General features: G+C 42.4%; 1 protein-coding gene across 7 annotated transcripts in view; it reads left to right on the forward strand.

The window, feature by feature from the left end:
• agap1 (ArfGAP with GTPase domain, ankyrin repeat and PH domain 1) overlaps nucleotides 1–18,185 on the forward strand; it is a 134,644-nt gene that overhangs the window by 73,634 nt on the left and 42,825 nt on the right. For all 7 annotated transcript variants that reach the window (XM_058402731.1, XM_058402732.1, XM_058402729.1 and 4 more), the window contains 6 exons: nucleotides 2,240–2,325; nucleotides 3,447–3,588; nucleotides 4,205–4,339; nucleotides 12,357–12,484; nucleotides 13,238–13,393; nucleotides 13,736–13,828. In XM_058402731.1, coding sequence (XP_058258714.1) covers nucleotides 2,240–2,325; nucleotides 3,447–3,588; nucleotides 4,205–4,339; nucleotides 12,357–12,484; nucleotides 13,238–13,393; nucleotides 13,736–13,828 — 740 coding nt within the window. The remainder of the gene's footprint in view (nucleotides 1–2,239; nucleotides 2,326–3,446; nucleotides 3,589–4,204; nucleotides 4,340–12,356; nucleotides 12,485–13,237; nucleotides 13,394–13,735; nucleotides 13,829–18,185) is intronic.

The raw sequence follows: 18,185 nt of genomic DNA on the forward strand, positions 1-18,185 counted from the left end.
TCTCTCTCTCTCTCTCTCTCTCTCTCTCTCCCTCCCTCTCTCTCTCTCTCTCTCTCTCCCTCCCTCTCTTTCTGGCTGCTTTACTATACTAGGGTTATATATAGATGCAGCCCTCTGTGTGTTCGCCCTTGCCTCTCCTGCCTCAATTCTGCTTCCTCTTCTCACGTGGGGGAAATAAATGTCCAACTGTGTCATTACAGAAAAGCCAAAAGGTCCACACACCACACACCGAGACTGCAGTGCTTTCCCAGAGCTGCTGCTTCACAATCAGTTCTCATATTTATCTTCTTTAATGAGAACATTGGATGCAATCTGGATACTGGATAATTCTCAGCAGTGCTACACTCAGGGTTCAGCCGAACTGTGAATCTTGCAAATAAAATAACATGACCCCTTATTTGTTAGTTAATGAAATATATGTAGGGTCACGGGCAGCTGTCTAATCTGAGATATCCAGACCTCCCTCTCCCTAGCCATCTCCTCCAGCTCTTTCACAGGGATACCCAGGCACTGCCAGGCCTGATATAATCTCTCTGTCCAGTCCTGGGTCTGTCCTGAGAACTTCTCCCCTTTGGACATGCTGAAAGACCAAGACACATCCTAACAAGATACCTTGCAGTGACTCATTTGAGCTTTTCCTGAATGTCCAAGTTCTGCACCTGATCTCTAAGGCTGAGTCCAGACACCCTGCAAAGGAAGCTTATGTCCACTGCTTTTTTCAGTCACTACCCAAAGCTTGTGAGGATTGGCATGTAGCTTGACCGATAAATTGGTTTTTGGCTCTACCCTTTCACTACCATGAAAAACTAGTACAACATCCACATAACTGCTGATGCTGCACTAATCCATCTGTCAATCTCCACTCTACCCTCACACTTGAACAAGATCCTGAGATACTTAAACTCCTCTGCTTGGGACTAGAGGCAGTGTCTCATTCCCAAACTAGCAGAAACATTCCACGCTTTTCCAGCTGAATGAACAAGAAGGAACAAGAATCAACATTGCTGATTGTTTTCCAGCATGCCCTGTTGTGTTTATTAATCAGCTGTTTTACAGACATGAGATCAGGGTGAACTGAATTTGAACCATCAGAGAGACTTCCTGCTGTATGTTTGGCTGAAAGTCTCCCAACATTTCTATCTGTTCCCAGTCCCGGCTGCAGTCGAGTTTCCTTCAAGTGTAGCAACGTTGTCTGAGGGTTTCTGTGCTTTCAGCATCGCAGTGTCTCGCAGTGATCAGTGTAACCACATATGATTAAACACTGATATCTGTCATCTCCACAGCTTTTTCCATCAGTCAGCTCTATCACACTGCACTTCAAAGGATCAGGTCAGGAACAGGCGTTATTAATGTGTTAACGTTGAGAGCCCAATTAAAATAAACACTTCTTGATGGTGGAAAAAAGTCTGCAAGTTCCTGCTCAGAGTTCAGATCGTCAGCTGAAGTGTAAATCATCCTGGTCGACGACGCATACGTCCTTCCTCAGATCTCTTTAGGGACCGAATGTTTTTCCACCTAATGCTTTCCTGTATTGGGCCTCTTCTTTGGAAGCCAAGTGTTTGAGCAGCCAGAGGTCAGAAGTGAAAGGCTAGAGGTTGGTACCTCACCTCAACTATGTCCTAGAAAAGCTGTACTTGGGAAGAAAAGAGAAGGAATCTTTTCTCATTGAAACTCAAGCTGATTAGCGGTGTTTGGTTTAGCTAAGGTTAAGACTCGGATTATTCCGCAGACCCTCTATGTAAACATAACACACACTGTAATCCCATACAATCCTCTTATGCTTTATCAAACGAGAAGGTGCTTGCTCTCAGAGTGTGGCAGAGAGAGGGACAGAGGGCATTTTCCACTTTCTTTCATCACCCCTTCACTCTGTCCTTTCATGTGGCCTCCACTCACAGCTTACACATGGGATAGAGTTTCATGGGCCACCAGCACTTTGCTACAGGACAAACTAAACATCACACTCTCTGATCCATTTCATGTAACATCACAGGACATTTCCAGCATACAGCATTTACATATACATTGGCTATTCGAATTTGAAGAGGGAGCTGAACCCTAGACCTGTCTGTACCGTACCATCGGTGCGGCTGTGGCAGTAATACAGAAAATAACAATTCTCCATTTTCCCATGATATCCATTTTCAGATTTATCACGTCACACCACCATCCATTTTTGTTGTCACCTTTACCTGTTACCCTTCTGTACTTCAGATTAACAGCTCTTTCTGTCCTACAGGTGGACGCTTTAAAAAGGAGATAGTGGTGGACGGGCAGAGCTATCTCCTCCTTATCAGGGATGAAGGGGGCCCTCCGGAGGCTCAGGTAGGTGTTACAAGCACACTTTCCTCACACATCTTCAGTGTTTATTGTTGTGATCTTTTCTTTCATTATTAAAAGCATTCGCATCTGAACAAATAAATTGCACTTGTTTTAGATTTACATGGCTTAAAGAAACCTCAATTACATTTTTGGCATTTGGCAGACACCCTTATCCAAAGTGACCTTACATTTTATACAACTAAGGGTTAAGGACTTGCTCAAGAGCCTAGCAGTGGCAGCTTGGTGGCTCTGGGATTTGGTGGGCCCTGGGATATGCTAGTTTCCTTGTGACCAATCTTCCTTTCCCCAATCAAGTCACCAGACCTTTAGCATATAAATCAGAAATGATTGACAGGCTCGCAGATGTGTTAAACATCTCTTCCCTCTGCCTCACATTAAGAATCATTCGTCTTGGCCTTTCTGTACACTGAATGAATGTTTTCAGAAATAAACCTGTCAAATTATGTTCAGCTTGGCTAACATTCGACAGGTACATGATTAGATAAAGTTAACTATATTTATTAGGGATATGAGAGTGAGAATGCTCTCAGAACCAAAAGTCTAAGAGGTGAAGCTGGAAGCTACGGTCACTCATACAGCCATGTTATTGCTGGACCCGCAAGTCACCAGTCGCTGTACTGCGAAGTCAACAGTAGGTATTCTTACTACAGGTTGCCACGGTGATAACGTTTATCAGCAAGCAGTGCAACTAGGGTTCCACTTGACAACAAATCAGTTCTCTTGCAGCTAGAATGAAACAATCCAGAGAGACATTTGGCATTTGTATATAAAATTCCCCACTGTACATCTGCATCATATCTTATGAGATGTTAGCGTGAATGTAGCGTAACTGTAGCCTACGAGATGATCTGACAGCTCACTGAGCCTGAAACACACCGAGTCGTCTCCACGACCTGGGCTGGTGGTTCGGCTCGGCTCGCCTCAGTTAGTAGGAGCTGGAGAAGATGCTACTTCATCTCTTAGACTTTTGTCTCTGTAGTGAGTCATAGCTAGAAATTTTGGCTGCTGAGCAAGATTAGGTCTAAAACATGACCTGTCCAACATTGTTATACAACACATTAATTAAACCATTTTCTCTCTCTCTCTCTCTCTCTGTTCCTCAGTTTGCGTTGTGGGTGGACGCAGTGATATTTGTCTTTAGTCTAGAGGATGAGATCAGCTTTCAGACCGTGTATCACTACTACAGCCGCATGGCAAACTACCGCAACACTGCTGATGTGCCCCTGGTGCTAGTGGGAACTCAGGGTGAGTGGAGAAGAAAGTGTTCATCTTGATTGATAATCATGGAGATTATTATGAGCCTTTACTACTTTTAAGAAATATTTATACTGTGTGATTGAACGATAGCAGAAAGCATCAGGTACAAGCAGATACTTTGCTGATGTTTCCATTTTCACTAACAGAATGAAGGCTTGATCCCAAAACTCAGCTTTGCTGCTGTTTCTGTCAGAAATGTGATACTGTAGCTCCCTCTACTGACTGGATTACAGCACTGCACTAGCTCACCATCCTGCAGCTTACTCACATGACACTTTTATGTTTAAAATTAGTGAGTGGTGAAAATAGATGCATTTTGTTAAATAATCTAAACATAGACATTGCTTTGGGTGCATTTATATTTTCTTTAGTCGTCTGTTAAAGAGTCGGGAGTAATGAGTTGCTGTGCATTTTGATTTTGCAGGATGTGTTATAAACATCTGCCTGTTTTCTAAATGCTTAAACTTTTTAGAAAGCTGGCAGTTTGAGAGTTTTATAAATGGAAACACCTTTGTATTTCAATATTCAGACACTAGATGGTGCCACACACAAAGCCAGCCTTCTGTTTCCGGATCTATGTTTAACACTGTCTTCTTGTGTTTAGATGCTATAAGTGCAGCTAACCCTCGCGTTATCGATGATGCTCGAGCACGCAAGCTCTCCAATGACCTGAAGAGATGCACATACTACGAAACCTGTGCCACCTACGGCCTTAACGTGGAGCGTGTCTTTCAGGATGGTGAGCACTAGTGCTACTATTTATTCAAAATAATATATTCTGCAGAAATGTTTTAACTTTGGCTTTAGATATAGCTTGAACATCGTATTTTGGTGTCCTGAATATAACACACTTACAGGTGAAGTGAGTAATGTTGACTATCTTGTTACGATGGCACTTGTACAGGGGTGGGATTTATATGACCTCAAGTCAAGAGTCAGTTCTTAAAGCTGGTGTGTCGGAGGTCAGAAAAAGGGCAAGTGTAAGGAGTCTGAGCCTCTTTGACAAGGGCTGAATTGTGAACACTGTGTGACTGGGTCTCAGCATCTCCAAAACAGCAGGTCTTGTGGGGTGTTTACGATGTGCAGTGGTTAGTACCTACCAAAAGTGGCTCAAGGAAGGTCAACCAGTGACAGGGTCATTGACGCCTAGTCATTGAAGCACTCTGATCCGATCCTACAGAAGAGCTACTGTTTAACAAACTACCGAAATGTTAATGCTGGCTATGATAGAAAGCTGTCAGAACACACAGCGTAGCCACAGACCATAGAGCAATAAAAGAATAATCTGCTACATTTTGGTGCACAGCAGTCTCATTGGTTAATGTACATTTATATATATTAGCACCACATAAAGTCTGTGATGGATGGTCAGCTCTGTATCACTGGTGAATGCAGGAGGACCATGAATTAGAGAGGCACTATGATCAAGGTGACTTGTTATAGAGTAGCTGTTAATCATGCACTAATTGCACATTAAATGCTGAGCACACACACACACACACACACACAGCTCACTGCTATGTGTTGACTATATTTAGGACATGTCAGTGATCTAAGAGGTGTTTTAAAGCAGTGAGCTGGTTACACTGACATGTAGTCAGTGCCAGAGGACTAAGTTGACATACTGCACAAGCATGATGTATTCTACGCTTCTGTGCCAGGAATCATTTTGCTTCCAGGGAGTGTAAACTAAACCCCACAGACCCCCCCAGCACACATTTTCACGTTTTATGAACGTAATCCAAGTTTGCAAATATTAGGCTTATTATGTAAAATTGTACAATAACATTTAGGGTAGTTATTGTAGACAAGCTGTTGTTTTTATTTCTGAGATTTCCACAGACAGAACACATTAAGTCCAGTTTGATGAGAATTATAGGCTGACGCTGTTTTTGGATAACAAAAAAAAAAAACCCTCAAATTCCAGGGAGAAGTCACACAGGAAAATAAGTATAAACTTCAACAAATCTAATAACTCATAATGACAGGCTGTGATTTCCACCAGTGTAAAAAAAATTATAACAAAATAAAAGTTACCACCCTCTGGGGGTTCCTCTGAGAACCCCAGTTTGCCCTAGATACAGTCCAAGAACATTCCAGTGTTTTCACTGAGTTATGTTAGCATTTAATTATTAATTTCTTTGGTCATTTATAGCACAGAAGAGTTTTTTTCCCCCCTGTATTTCTGACCAATCAGATGAGTCATTTGTAGCATTAATTAAGCACCTTACTGTGTGTCGCTGAGTTTGTTTTCAGACCTTATCTGATTACAGACTTTGTTTAAATGTATTAATGAGTTTCAGGCAGTTCAAGCAACCAGTGGCTGTTTTGCAAAAATATACAAAAAAAATGCCTGTGAGTCGTCTTAAAAGAGCTGTAGGAGGAACAGAGAGAGTCAGGACTAAACACAAAACTAGACCTACAGCTACGACTAATGCCGTCTCACCTTAGGGTCATTGGTTATTATATATGTTTTGATATGCGTATACACACACTAGGCATGCTATCACCAATCATGGTGCTGCTAGCCAGTTGTGGAGATCTGTGAGCTTATTATTATTATTATTATTATTATTATTATTATATGGAAGAGCTTTCCTCTTAGTGTGAGCAGCAGTGAGAACACTGACATGCCACTTCTCACAAACCCAGGAAGGTTGGTAGTTGTTGTATGATAGAGCAGAGCTGGATTGTGGGTAAATAACTGGCGGATGATCAAATTGGGGAGGTGAACATGGAGGTAATATGCAGGTGAACATGTACAAATCTTCCATCCTGTGTCACTGAGTGTTGCTGCTGATTTCACGATATCAACAATGGAAACTTTTTCACACAATTATTCCATCCATTTATGTTGCCATGCAAACCACTATTGTAGAAATGATTATTATCTATAGCTATTATCAGAGACGTGCTGTTAAGGAACATAATGAACGACTTCTGACCAATGAGAATCAAGCATTCATCGTTGCATCTGTGTAAGAAAAAATGAATGAGACTTCCTGATTGACACCAGTGTGTGTTAATTATAGCTGTACATTTGTGCATTTTGCCCACTAGAGGGAGCCAAATGTCAAGAAAAAAAGTGCTCATTTCCTCGTATATGATAGGATGTAGTAGGAGCAGCTATCTGTTGAGATGTAGCTGTGTGCAGGAAAGCCAGGGTGATGTTGATTTAGAGATCATGTCTAGTTACATCTGGCGTATTTGTTGAGTAAAGCAGTTTTAACTGTGTACGTCTGTGTGGGAAAAAGTGACAGGTGAGTGACAGACTGCTGTCTTTGGGGAAATCAGGATATAAAAACATTGTGTTTACTCTTCACTTTTGGAAATGTGTTTAGATTTAGTTATGTCTGTGTGTGTGTGAGAGTGAGTGAGTGAGCGGTAGCACTTGCAGGCAGCTGTGGAGGAGAAGCCGAGCTGTCTGAACAGTGCGAAGCCCTCGGCCCAGGAGGGAGATTTACACTCTAAACGCTCAGCCATTATCCCCTTAATTATTACACTGTTGGCTGCAGCCAAGTCTGCTATAATTTAGCCGTGTGTGTGTGTGTGAGGGAAAGAAAAGGAGAGTGTCCGTGTGAGATCTCATCAGCAGCTCCAAATGAGAGCAAGAAAAGGCTAAATTTCTTATCATTACTGACGCTGTCTCCTCGTATTTGTTATGCCATCATCCTCAATTAATCACGCATTCTAATTATGCACTGTAGTGGAATTCATAGCTGAGTACCAAAATGATTATTTTAATGTTCTGTGTCGCAATGGCTTCTCGGTAGCCTTTTTTTTTTTTTTTTTTTTTTACCCCAGAGGTACACGTGTGTCCATGTGCAGCCCCACACACTCCATTTCATTTGCCTGACTTGGGTTCATTCCTGCATCAGCGCAACGCCACGGCCGTAATTACTATGCACATGACCTTAATTTTGCGATGCAGTCTTGGTCGGTTTCTCCACTACAGGCGGAGCACAGCGTCTGCGCATAGCACAAGAGTCACGCTTAACAAAAAATAATGAGCTGTTTAATGACATCATCCCCTCGTTAGATGTGCTCCGGCTGAATCTTTAGTCTCTTATTTAGCCTGAAAAGCATTCTACTAAAGCACTAACCTTTCTCCATTAGCCCTTCTCTGTTCATACTCATGTTGTGAAGCTAGTAGGAATTTTTTGCGGTGTGACACTGCAGGGCTGCGTGTTGTGTATATTGCAATCGTCTGTATGGTTTTTTTTTTTTTTACTTCTCTGACAACAATATCTTTAAGAATGTTATATTGCAGTGTATTCTAACAATATTGTTTGTGGTTATTTAAACATAACAAGCCTTTAGGGTAGAATAATTAGGGCTGGGAAATTTGACCACATTGGCATTTATATTAATCGGTCACAATTTTCAGAGCTAATATGATAGCTTTTTATGAAATTAATTTAATTTTTTTTTTATTAACTTTTTAAAAAGAATTTATTCAAAACAATTATATATATATACATATCTTAATCTTACATATCTTAATACAGTAGTACTTCATTAAAACCTTAAATAGTAAATATAAGTTTAGTAATATACAATCTCTCTTTTTCTTTCCCTCTCTCTATATATATATTTGAGAGCGAGAGATTGTATATTATTAAACAAATTAATTGTAGTTTGATATTACAGGTTTTAATGCAGTACTACTGTACTGCAGACCAGAAAGTATGTATGCTTATTGATACAGATACAGTATTTTTGCCAAATGATTGATGCTTAATGTTGCTTATGAAATACAGGTGTAGTTTGTTTAGAATGGAAAAAAATAAATAGAAATGCTTAATGTACTTTTTCCTTCCATGTTTTTTCCCCCTCTTGATATTTAAATCGATGCCATCATCAATTTTCTAACACTCTGTGGCACAAAAGTCCATATAAACTTGTCTCGCCGTGTTAGAGGATGGCCCTGGCTGGCCTTTTGCTTCTGCTGAATGATAATTGTTGGTAGTTGAGCGTGCAGTAATACGTGGCTTAATATTGTAAATCAAATAATGCAGGCCAGCGAGTTGCAGCAATCATGGAATGCCATTGCATGAATAACAAGAGCATTAACCATTAAAAATAATTGGCGTAGTAGTTATCTGCATTAAATTTATATAATGGAACGTTTACGGGATGGCCAGTGGACAAATGAAGAGCCAATTTATTTACTCAGGTCAGCCAGGGGTTTAGCTCTGTGTGTGTGTGTGTGTGTGTGAGAGAGAGAGAGAGAGAGAGATTGTATATGGATGCCATTTCTATAGTCTGTGGTTCTGTCTGTGTGTGATGTGATTTGAATTGTGTGTGTGTGTCTGGTCTTTGGCTAAAGGTGAGGGATCTTGACATCTCCCCAGACTGCGTCCATCAGCACACTAATTTAATTATCCTAATTACCCCCCTCCCCCCGCTAGCAAGTCGGCGGCGGTGTCAGAGCCGGGGATGGAGAGCTTTGTTAGTGCACGCTAACTACTAACGAGCTCCGCTGTGCAGTCTACCCCCCCCTCCCCCCTCCTCTCCCCTTCTCTCTCTCCGCTTTGGCCTTTAATGTCCTCTGATTATGCGCCATTGTCACTGTCATATACTTTTATTGCCGTAATTAGTTTAGTTGTTGTGCTTGTTGTTTAATGGTCACCGCTGGCCTCTCAGCACTGGCATGTTTGCTCATTCTGAGTGAGAGAACTTACTTATTATACATATCAGCATCTAAGAATGTAGGAAATGTAAGAGGTATAGGAAACTGTGGTTAATTGTAGTTTTTCTGACACATGCTCATTATCTGTGTTCATATTGTCTAATACAACTACAACACAAAAAAAACCCTGGAATCCCAGTTTGTTTTCAGATTGAAGGTTCAGTTCCTCACGTCCGTGATGGAGACAGCGTGTGGTGTATACTTTAGGCATGTACCAATATTTAATTTACATATCATGATCCTCTTTTCTTTATGGAAACAAAATATTTATAACAGATATATTGTTGGCTTGATTAACCACAGCAGTGAAATTAGAGGAGGTGCAGGAGAATGGTACTTCTCCACCTTTGGTTTATACAAACAGGAAGTGCAGTTGATGCAAGTGTGAGAGGGCTTTGTGTTTATTTTGCTTTTCTAGAAGATATTTAGCCATAATGTGATGCTACAAATTGACAAACGAGGAAAACTTGAGGGGTTGAGGGTAGGGGGGTAGGCTAAGGGTCTGGCCATTCAGTTGTAGTTAGTAATTAATAGTAGTAGTAAATTAGCAAATTAGCAATAACATCAAAACTACTGACCGCTGAAGTGTATAATGTTGATTATCTCGCTGCTATGCCAGCTGTAAAGGGGTGGGATTTATTAGGCAGCAAATGAACAGTCAGTTCTCGAAGATAATGTGTTGGAAGCAGGAAAAATGGGCAAGTGTAAGGATCTGAGCCACTTTGACAGGGCTGAATTGTGAACACTAGACGACTGAATCTCAGCATCTCCAAAACAGCATCTCCAAGGACAACCGGTGAACCGGCTGTCCTTTAAGGATCTGTTGCTAACCTCTTGGTGACAGATACCACAGCACATCTTCAGAGGTCTAGTGGAGTCCATGTCTCGACGGCTCAGAGCTGTTTTTGAGGGACCTACACTCCACTATCTCACAGGTGGTTTTATTGTTATGGCTAATTGGTGCATAAAACACACAAAGTATGTGAAATGCCTTATTTTCATTTAGCAATGGATAAAGACTGAAGCAACATGCAGCTTGAGGTCCTACAGAACAGCTCTTTTTCCTTTACAATTTTGTGTCTTTAGTAACAGATTTTGGGGTAAATCTTGTACACATGAATGCATCAGCGATGTTTTGTTGTCTGTAAGCTATGAAGTGGGTTTTATCTTTGAAGTGCTGTCTCGCCTATTTCTTTACTTTTACCTTCATCTAATATCTTGTACTTTAGTCCAGAGCTGTTTCTAGATGTAACAGTAACGTGTGTGGTGAATATCTATTGCAAGTGTTGGCACATGCTGCTTACATGCGTGTGTGTGTGTGTGTGTGGTGTAATTATTGAGTGGTAAGTGAGGTAGCTCTCTGACCTTTGTGTTGGATCATCTGCCAGGCTCCCGCTCCCTCCAACTCATTAGTTAATATTTATAGCACTCTGCTGTTAAGCAGCCTGACAGCAGCCTAATAAACTCAGCAGGGCGCTCCCCCTCTCCCTCTCCCTCTCCCTCGTTTCTTTTCCTTCTCTCCCTCTCTGCTTCTTCTTTCTGTCCTTCATTGTCTCTCCTTTTTCTCTTTTCCTTATACGTTGATGTATAAGGTGAAACACTTGTCCACTGTAATTTGCTATTCTTTATGTTAATGTTACATGTTAGTTCTTCTTTATATTAATGTTACATGCACAGATTTCTGCTGTACCTGTGTATAAACCTCATAATTGAGTATACACAATGCTTGGATAATAGTTTCCAACTGTAAATCAGTGCAATAAGAACAGCAAACCGCATGACGCCTGCTTCTGTGTCGACTCGAGGCACACGGTGATCTGCCATAAATCTGATCAAACGCTTGTCCTTTCTCTCAGGATAAATGGCTGCCGCTTACCGGGGAGCCGAGATTGATGGGTAAAGTTAAATTGCATTACTTGCATAGTTTAAATATTTAACCCAGGCTTATCATAAGTGTTCTTAACAATTAAAATAAAATATAGCTGTGGATCTGCAAGCGTGGATCTCCCAACCACCACAGTTTCACGGTGCGGTGTGCTCTGTGCACGTAAGGAGTGATGTTAGGGTGGCGTGTACATGGCGTGAGCGGTCATAACCGGTTTGTGAGCGTCTGCATGAAAGCGCTTGTTAAGGCGCAGCTGTAATGGTCGAAGTGGTGCAGGTTATTATTAATTGTTAAATGTTCTGGTTTGTAAGCATGTTGTTGTGTTGTGATGTAGAGAATAGGCAGTGTGTGTGTGTGTGTGTGTGTGTTAGATTAGTGCCGTGACTGCCCTTGGACAGAAGTCTCTCACCTGAAGGTAAATGTTTATGGCTGACTCATCGTTAAAGCTCAGCCTTTAATAGATCCAATTAAAACAATGACTTCATTTCGATGGGAATGAGACTCGACCATGTTTATTGGGAGGACGATAATTGAGTTCTGGCGATTAGAGGATCTTTTAACCCTCACTTGGCCCAGGACTGCTTCAGCCAGGAAAGCTCAAGACGTCTCCTGCGTTAGAACTTTACTCCCATTAAGGATGAAAATCAGAATCTTCTCCTCGAATAAACTTGAATAAATTGCGTGTTAGATCCTGTATTGAGATGTTCAGGTTTATTCACTGGCATAGTGCTACTGTGGCTGTGGAGGAATACTTGAGGTGAAGCCTGAGATCAATGTAGCTGCTAGGGAGAGGATGACGGAGTGCCAGAACATCAGCGCTGCACGGCCGTGGCCGCTTGCCCGGTGATCGATAAGGGCTTGTGGAGTGCGATTGATTGACATGGCCATATTGCCTGCGCCGATAGCGCTCTCCGGGAATCTTTGAGTAATGAAAGTGGTGTTATAATAGTTAAATAATGGCCGTGCTGGGGGTTCGGCTGCTGAGTGATGGGAGAATTAGAGCCGCGGGTCAGCACCGCTCGACAGCCTCTTATGAGAGGTAATGTAGTGGACTAGTCCAAGTAGGGAAGACGAAAATGTCAATGTGAAAGTCATTTTTAGTGGTCTAAATCACCGGCTGTCTGAGGTCTGCTTTCACTTCTTTACGTTTCTGACGTGTGCTGTGTATTTTGTGTTCAGTGGCTCAGAAAATTGTTGCAAACCGGAAGAAGCAGCAGTTATCGATTGGGCCTTGCAAGTCCCTCCCCAACTCTCCCAGCCACTCCTCTGTGTGTGCAGCACCCGTCACAGCAGTGCACATAGCTCAGGTACGTATCCATGCACACACAAATGTTTCATGACATTATGATGCACAAAAATCAGCTTTTTTCAGTTTTCATCATTGCTTGATGTTGCTTGTGTGTTGTAGCATCCTGCCACATGTGCTTTTCTCTTATCATTTGTTTAGCATTTAACTTTGCTTGTTACACTGGCAAAAAGGGTCCAGTTTTGGAATCTCCAGACTTTGATACTGTTTTTTGGTTCCAGACACCACTGGCGAGAACATTTATTAAAAAAATGTATAAAAGAAAAAATTCAGGTTATATATAGCTGATGCAGTACACAGTGAAAGAAAACACCATTCCTCCAGGACCCTGCTGCTACATAAAGACGCAGATCTACATAAGACAACAAGAACTTAGAGAAAAGAGTAAAATTCACTTATTTCTTAAAGTGCATGTGTGTAATCTTGTGCAAACAGACCATACAGTAGACTACAAAACAGACACAGTAACTAGCTCTGAACTGTATACAGTCTGTTTGGTTCTGAGTGCAGATTAGGAAGCTGATGTATTGAAAACATAAGCAGTTTGTAGCAGCAGGCTAGTATATCACAATGTAAACAAGTGAGAGCTTTTCATTACCAAACCATGACGGTGTTTAAGCAGCATCATGTCACTGCTCCTGCTATCTGTGTTCTTTGTGCTGAATGAACTTCACAGCTTGCACTTTATTGTCAGTGGTGATGATAAAAGGAGTAACTCCTGTTTTCTGTCTGTTCCCTCGCTGCACTATGACAGACCAGTAATGGAGGAGGCAGCCTGAGCGATTACTCCTCCTCTGTACCCTCCACTCCCAGCACAAGCCAGAAGGAGCTCCGCATCGACGTGCCTCAGACGGCCAACACGCCGACCCCAGTGCGCAAGCAGTCCAAACGTCGCTCCAACCTGTTCACGGTCAGTCCTGGTGCCCTACACACATCTGAACACACATATTCATATTATTTAATAAACAATAACTCTCTTACTTTTTTTGGCTATTTTTTGGTGTATCCTAAGTCTTATTTAACAGTTTTGTGAGTCATGCATACACACAAACTGTTGTTAAGGTGTGTGAAGTGGTTGTGAATGCCCAGCGCATGCTGGGAGACCTGGGGCCATGTCATGGTCAAGCAGACCAAAGTACTCTAGTCTGTGAAGGGGTCAGATTTATTCAGCAGCTAACTTGCCTTTCACTAAGCCTCTTGCTCAAGAACAATAATAAAAAAAAAAAAACTATGTTCTCTTTTCCCTCTGCAGTCTCGCAAGGCGAGCGAACCAGACAAGGAGAAGAAAGGACTGGAGGGCCGAGCGGACAGTATCGGAAGCGGCCGCGCAATCCCAATTAAGCAGGTAGGATCCAGCCCGGCCGTCTGCACGGCGATAATTGGTGTCCAGGGGCGGTACATTGTGAGCCAGGGAGGCCTGTGATCAGGACTTAGACCCACGCTGGGCCCGTTTGAAGCCGTCTCCTTGATTAACGGCAAAAGTGTGCACTTGACATCAGTTAGAGCAGGGATCTCCTGTCTATCGAAACAAGATCATTAGGATAAGGAGTGGGAAGGGATTTCTGCCCGTCTCTCTACCTCTAGTGCTCTTTCCATCTTTTTCTTCCCGTCGAGAACAGAAGAGGGAAAGGGAAAAAAACTAAAAAGGATCCTAATGAAGTGTGGTCTGGGGGTCAACATATGGACCCTTCCCCCCCTCAAAGCCCGCTTCTTTTCCTGCTGAGGCAAACACTTTGATTAGGCCATTGGCGCTGCAGCTTAAATCTCCCACCACTCTTCCCTGCTGCGTTCTCGGAGAGATTGTTTGAGTTGGCTTTAATTTGTCACAAACAAGAGGAGCGAGCGAGCGAGAGAAGTGGGGGAGGGGTTGATATCCTCTGCTATGCGTCTCAACTGGAGTGTAAGAATCAGGTAATTAGCACCGCTAATCGCGCCCTCTCATGTCGGCGCGGCGGCCTTGTTTGTAATTTTCTAATGAACAAATTGTGCCTCTGATTAGCGCTCCCTTTAAATGAGATCTGTGTTCATTAGTGCGCCGCTGACACCCTTTAGCAATGTTAGCATGCGCCACAGAGGCTTTGGGAGAGAATTGTGGGCTTCACTTCTGCCGACGTTCCATCAAGGCCTCCATTCATGTCTCGCTAGAACAGCTACATCTCTTCCTCACGTGTTGTATAATGCAATTTGTCTTTGCACTGAACATTACATAGAAAAACATTTTTATTTTAATTCAAATGCCAGTTTCTTGTATAAGATGTGTTTTTCGCTTTATAAGAGTGTCATTCATTATCATTGTAACAACCGGTATAATTGGTGGTATAAATCTGCCACACTGTTCTCTTTTCTTGATATTGTTCTCATGCTTCAACTCTGGCTGAAATAAAATGTGAACTTGTTTGGATTTGCAGTTTCCTTGTCCACCAGGCAGCGCTGTACGTGTGATGGACTCAGAGTGTGTTTCAGTCATTTGGATCTGGAGGCTGTGGTAGAGTTCTCTTGCAAATATGGAGATAACAATGGCTAACAAGGCCACTACATGTGAAACTGATTTCTTTTTTTGTTTTGGGCTGAAATGATTTATGCCCTGTTCAAGACATGGTGTCAAAGATAAAGCTCCAGTATTTCAACTTTTTTAGTTGCAAGTCATAAAGAGAAACATGTCAGACTGTAGAGAAAAGGGAAAATCTTGATTGGAAAGTGCATCATGTTACCAGATCTGTGAGTTTGGTTGCACTGGAGCTGTGCTGCTTCACGATTCCCGTGAATGCGAACAAACTCGTACTCAAGTCTGGAGATTCAACAAAACACATGGCATGGCAGGAACAGAGTGGGACACAGAAGAGATGGGAAGATTCACACTTGGATTAGATTCAGTGTGAAAATAAGTTTAAACTACCGTGAGTGTTGAGACTCTAGCACTGTTATGCTGTAGTAATGATGCAGGAGTAGAGGAAACAGGAAAACGTGTTACATTAAGGAAAGGTCCAGTGATGGGTTAGAACATATTTGTCGCAGGCACTGGTGACTGAGTCCAACAAGCAATGAAGTCAATCCACCTCTTGACCCAATGTGTCCATGTTTGTGTTTCAAATGTGTGACAACAGGAAGGCAAACAAACTCACGAAATTCAGTTTGAACTCTAGGAAAAAGTGTTTCTGTTCATTTTAGGACCCACACACGTTATAAATGTGTGTCTTTAGTTTTGTCGAATGCTTCTGAGGAGTCTGTTTCTGCAGAGGTGAGATCTCAGCTAGCAGTGTGTTGTCAGCTAACTGCATTCTGGTGTGCATCCAGTTGACGGATGAGGCTGAGTGGAGCAGGGATGGCAGATGGGGAGGCTGGACAGCATGGCTTACAGCTGTAGCGTGGCAGAGAGACAATCAGCACCGCAGAGACCTCTGTCTTTTTTTTTTTTGTAGATCAGCTCTAATTCATCTGCAGTGACAGGAGGAGTGTAATAAATGCTTGACACCATTGCTGGCACAGCGATATACTATATATGTGCGTGTCCACTGCTTCCTATGGATTGACTTAATGTGCAAAATATGGACTTAAAAAAAAATAGAAACTCTACTATTTTTTTTTTTAAAAAGCCCTAAAATAATGTGTGTTTAGGTCTCTATCGGAAAGAGCCACTGCTGGTTAAATAGTGTGTGTCATGGTGAGTCTTCAGTCTCTTGACTCTGCAGGAACGTAAATGAGGGATTAATTTGTACAGTGTCACAACAAACCTGTACACACACACACACACACACACACACACACACACAGAGTCTTATGCGGATGAGGGACCTCTCCGGCGGCCGAGTCTGTCATCTTATGAGGAGATAAATCACTGGACTGCATACATCACGTCCCCCGCTCCCTCCTGCTCTGCCCTCGGCCAGTGATCTCCTCCTGCTGTCCCTTTACAGCTCACAGGATCACACATAATAACTGGAGAGGATTTTGCAGAACATAATGAAACCATTGTGAACAACGGATACATATTTATCCTAGTTCTATTTTAGTTTTAGCATTAGCAGTGTTAAAAGTCAAACCCAAACTAGATTCTGTATATTGCCTCGAAAATGAATTAGCTGGAATTAAAATCACATTTTCTAGATAGTTCTACCTTTTTTCTTTCGGTTATTGCTGACATTTTGGGCAATTTTATCTTTCCAGAAATTGCTCCACAGCTTTTTAGGTCAAAATGAGTTGTACTCCTGTCGCGTTCCCTGTCTCCAAGTTCCTAATGTTGAGATGCTTTTCTGCTCAGCACACATGTACAGAGCGGTTGATTTACTCTAGCCTTCCTGTCAGCTCAGTCCAGTCTCCTGACCTCTCATCAACACAGTGTTTATATGATGATGTAAGGCACAGGCCAGCGTTTCATTTGGAGCAGGACACTAATTGATGTGATGATCCCCTGTGGTGATTTCTCTTGTAAACCCCTTCACGTGTCGCTCTTGATTTCCTTTTCTACCATGACCTCAGGACTGCCTGCAGACCGGTTTGTTAAATACCTGATAAAAATTCAAGCAGTCCACTGTCTTCTCCCTGGTTTGTAATTGTTAGTATATTACTCACACAAACAAGATCTTCAGAATCTGTGTGCTTTAAACTTTTTTAATGGGGGCTAATATACGATACACAATATCGTAGCAGTGCAGACATTATTAAATAAATTGATTTCTGTTTATTTTCGCTGGTTATTGTGTTGATGTAGAAAAAGCTGACGCTCTAATGAAGAATTCTACACTGTTTTTTTCCGTCATAATTTATCATCATACACATTTTCTGCTTCAGCTCTTGTTTGTGTGTGTGTGTGTGTACATGTTTCACTCTTTGCTGTAGTTTATTTGTTGCTAGTCGGGATCTTATTATCGGTTATTGTTTCCTCTTGCACTGAAGGTTGACTCTAAGCTGAGATAAGACCTTTGTAGAAATGGCCTCGTTAGAAGCTGCTCCTCATTAAAATGGTGCAAGCGGGGCCGGTGGTAATGAGGCTGGGGCGGGTTTCCACTCTGCACCAATTAAGCTGAAGAGGAGCACTGTGCCTGCCGTCGCCCCACCGAGGGGGTGTGCCAAGGTCAGCCGTGGCACCTGGACTTACCGCGACCACTCCGAGCTCTCCCGATCACCGGCTCAGATTTGACCCGACGCTTTCTTCTTATTGACCATAAGCATCCGTCCGGTCACGGCAGCAATCTCTCTCCTGATGATGGACAAGTGATTACAAGCGTCAACACAAACGGCTCGTTTGTTTAATTATTTAGTCCTGAACGTTGGCCTGCTGAATTACTTCGTCCAGTCCCAGCTGGACGAACGCGCTCTTCTCCCCAGTGTGTTTATACTGAAAACGGCTTTGTTATTGAGTTGTCGAGTGTTTTGTAAAAATGGCTAACTACTGTTGTGATGGTCGCCAGCTTTGTTTACGGACCCTGCGTGACTCCGAGCGGGCCGACATCTGTTCCGCGTTCTTAATTAGCTGATAATTACAGCAGAGAGGTCTGCACAAGCCTTTGTCAGGCGCCTGACTGAGGCTTTCTGCGAGAGCATTTCAACAAATTAATTTCAGCAAGTGGCGCTAATTGAAGGATGGTTCGAGACGGAGCGTGAGAATGGCTCGGAGAACAGAATGGCGAGATTAGGCTGAAGAGCAGGGATGACTGTTTGGCTGTAAAGCGCAAGAAAAGGTTTCCTCAGCAATCTGCATGGAC

Source organism: Hemibagrus wyckioides, linkage group LG11, assembly GCF_019097595.1.
Source record: "Hemibagrus wyckioides isolate EC202008001 linkage group LG11, SWU_Hwy_1.0, whole genome shotgun sequence".
NCBI lineage: Eukaryota > Metazoa > Chordata > Actinopteri > Siluriformes > Bagridae > Hemibagrus > Hemibagrus wyckioides.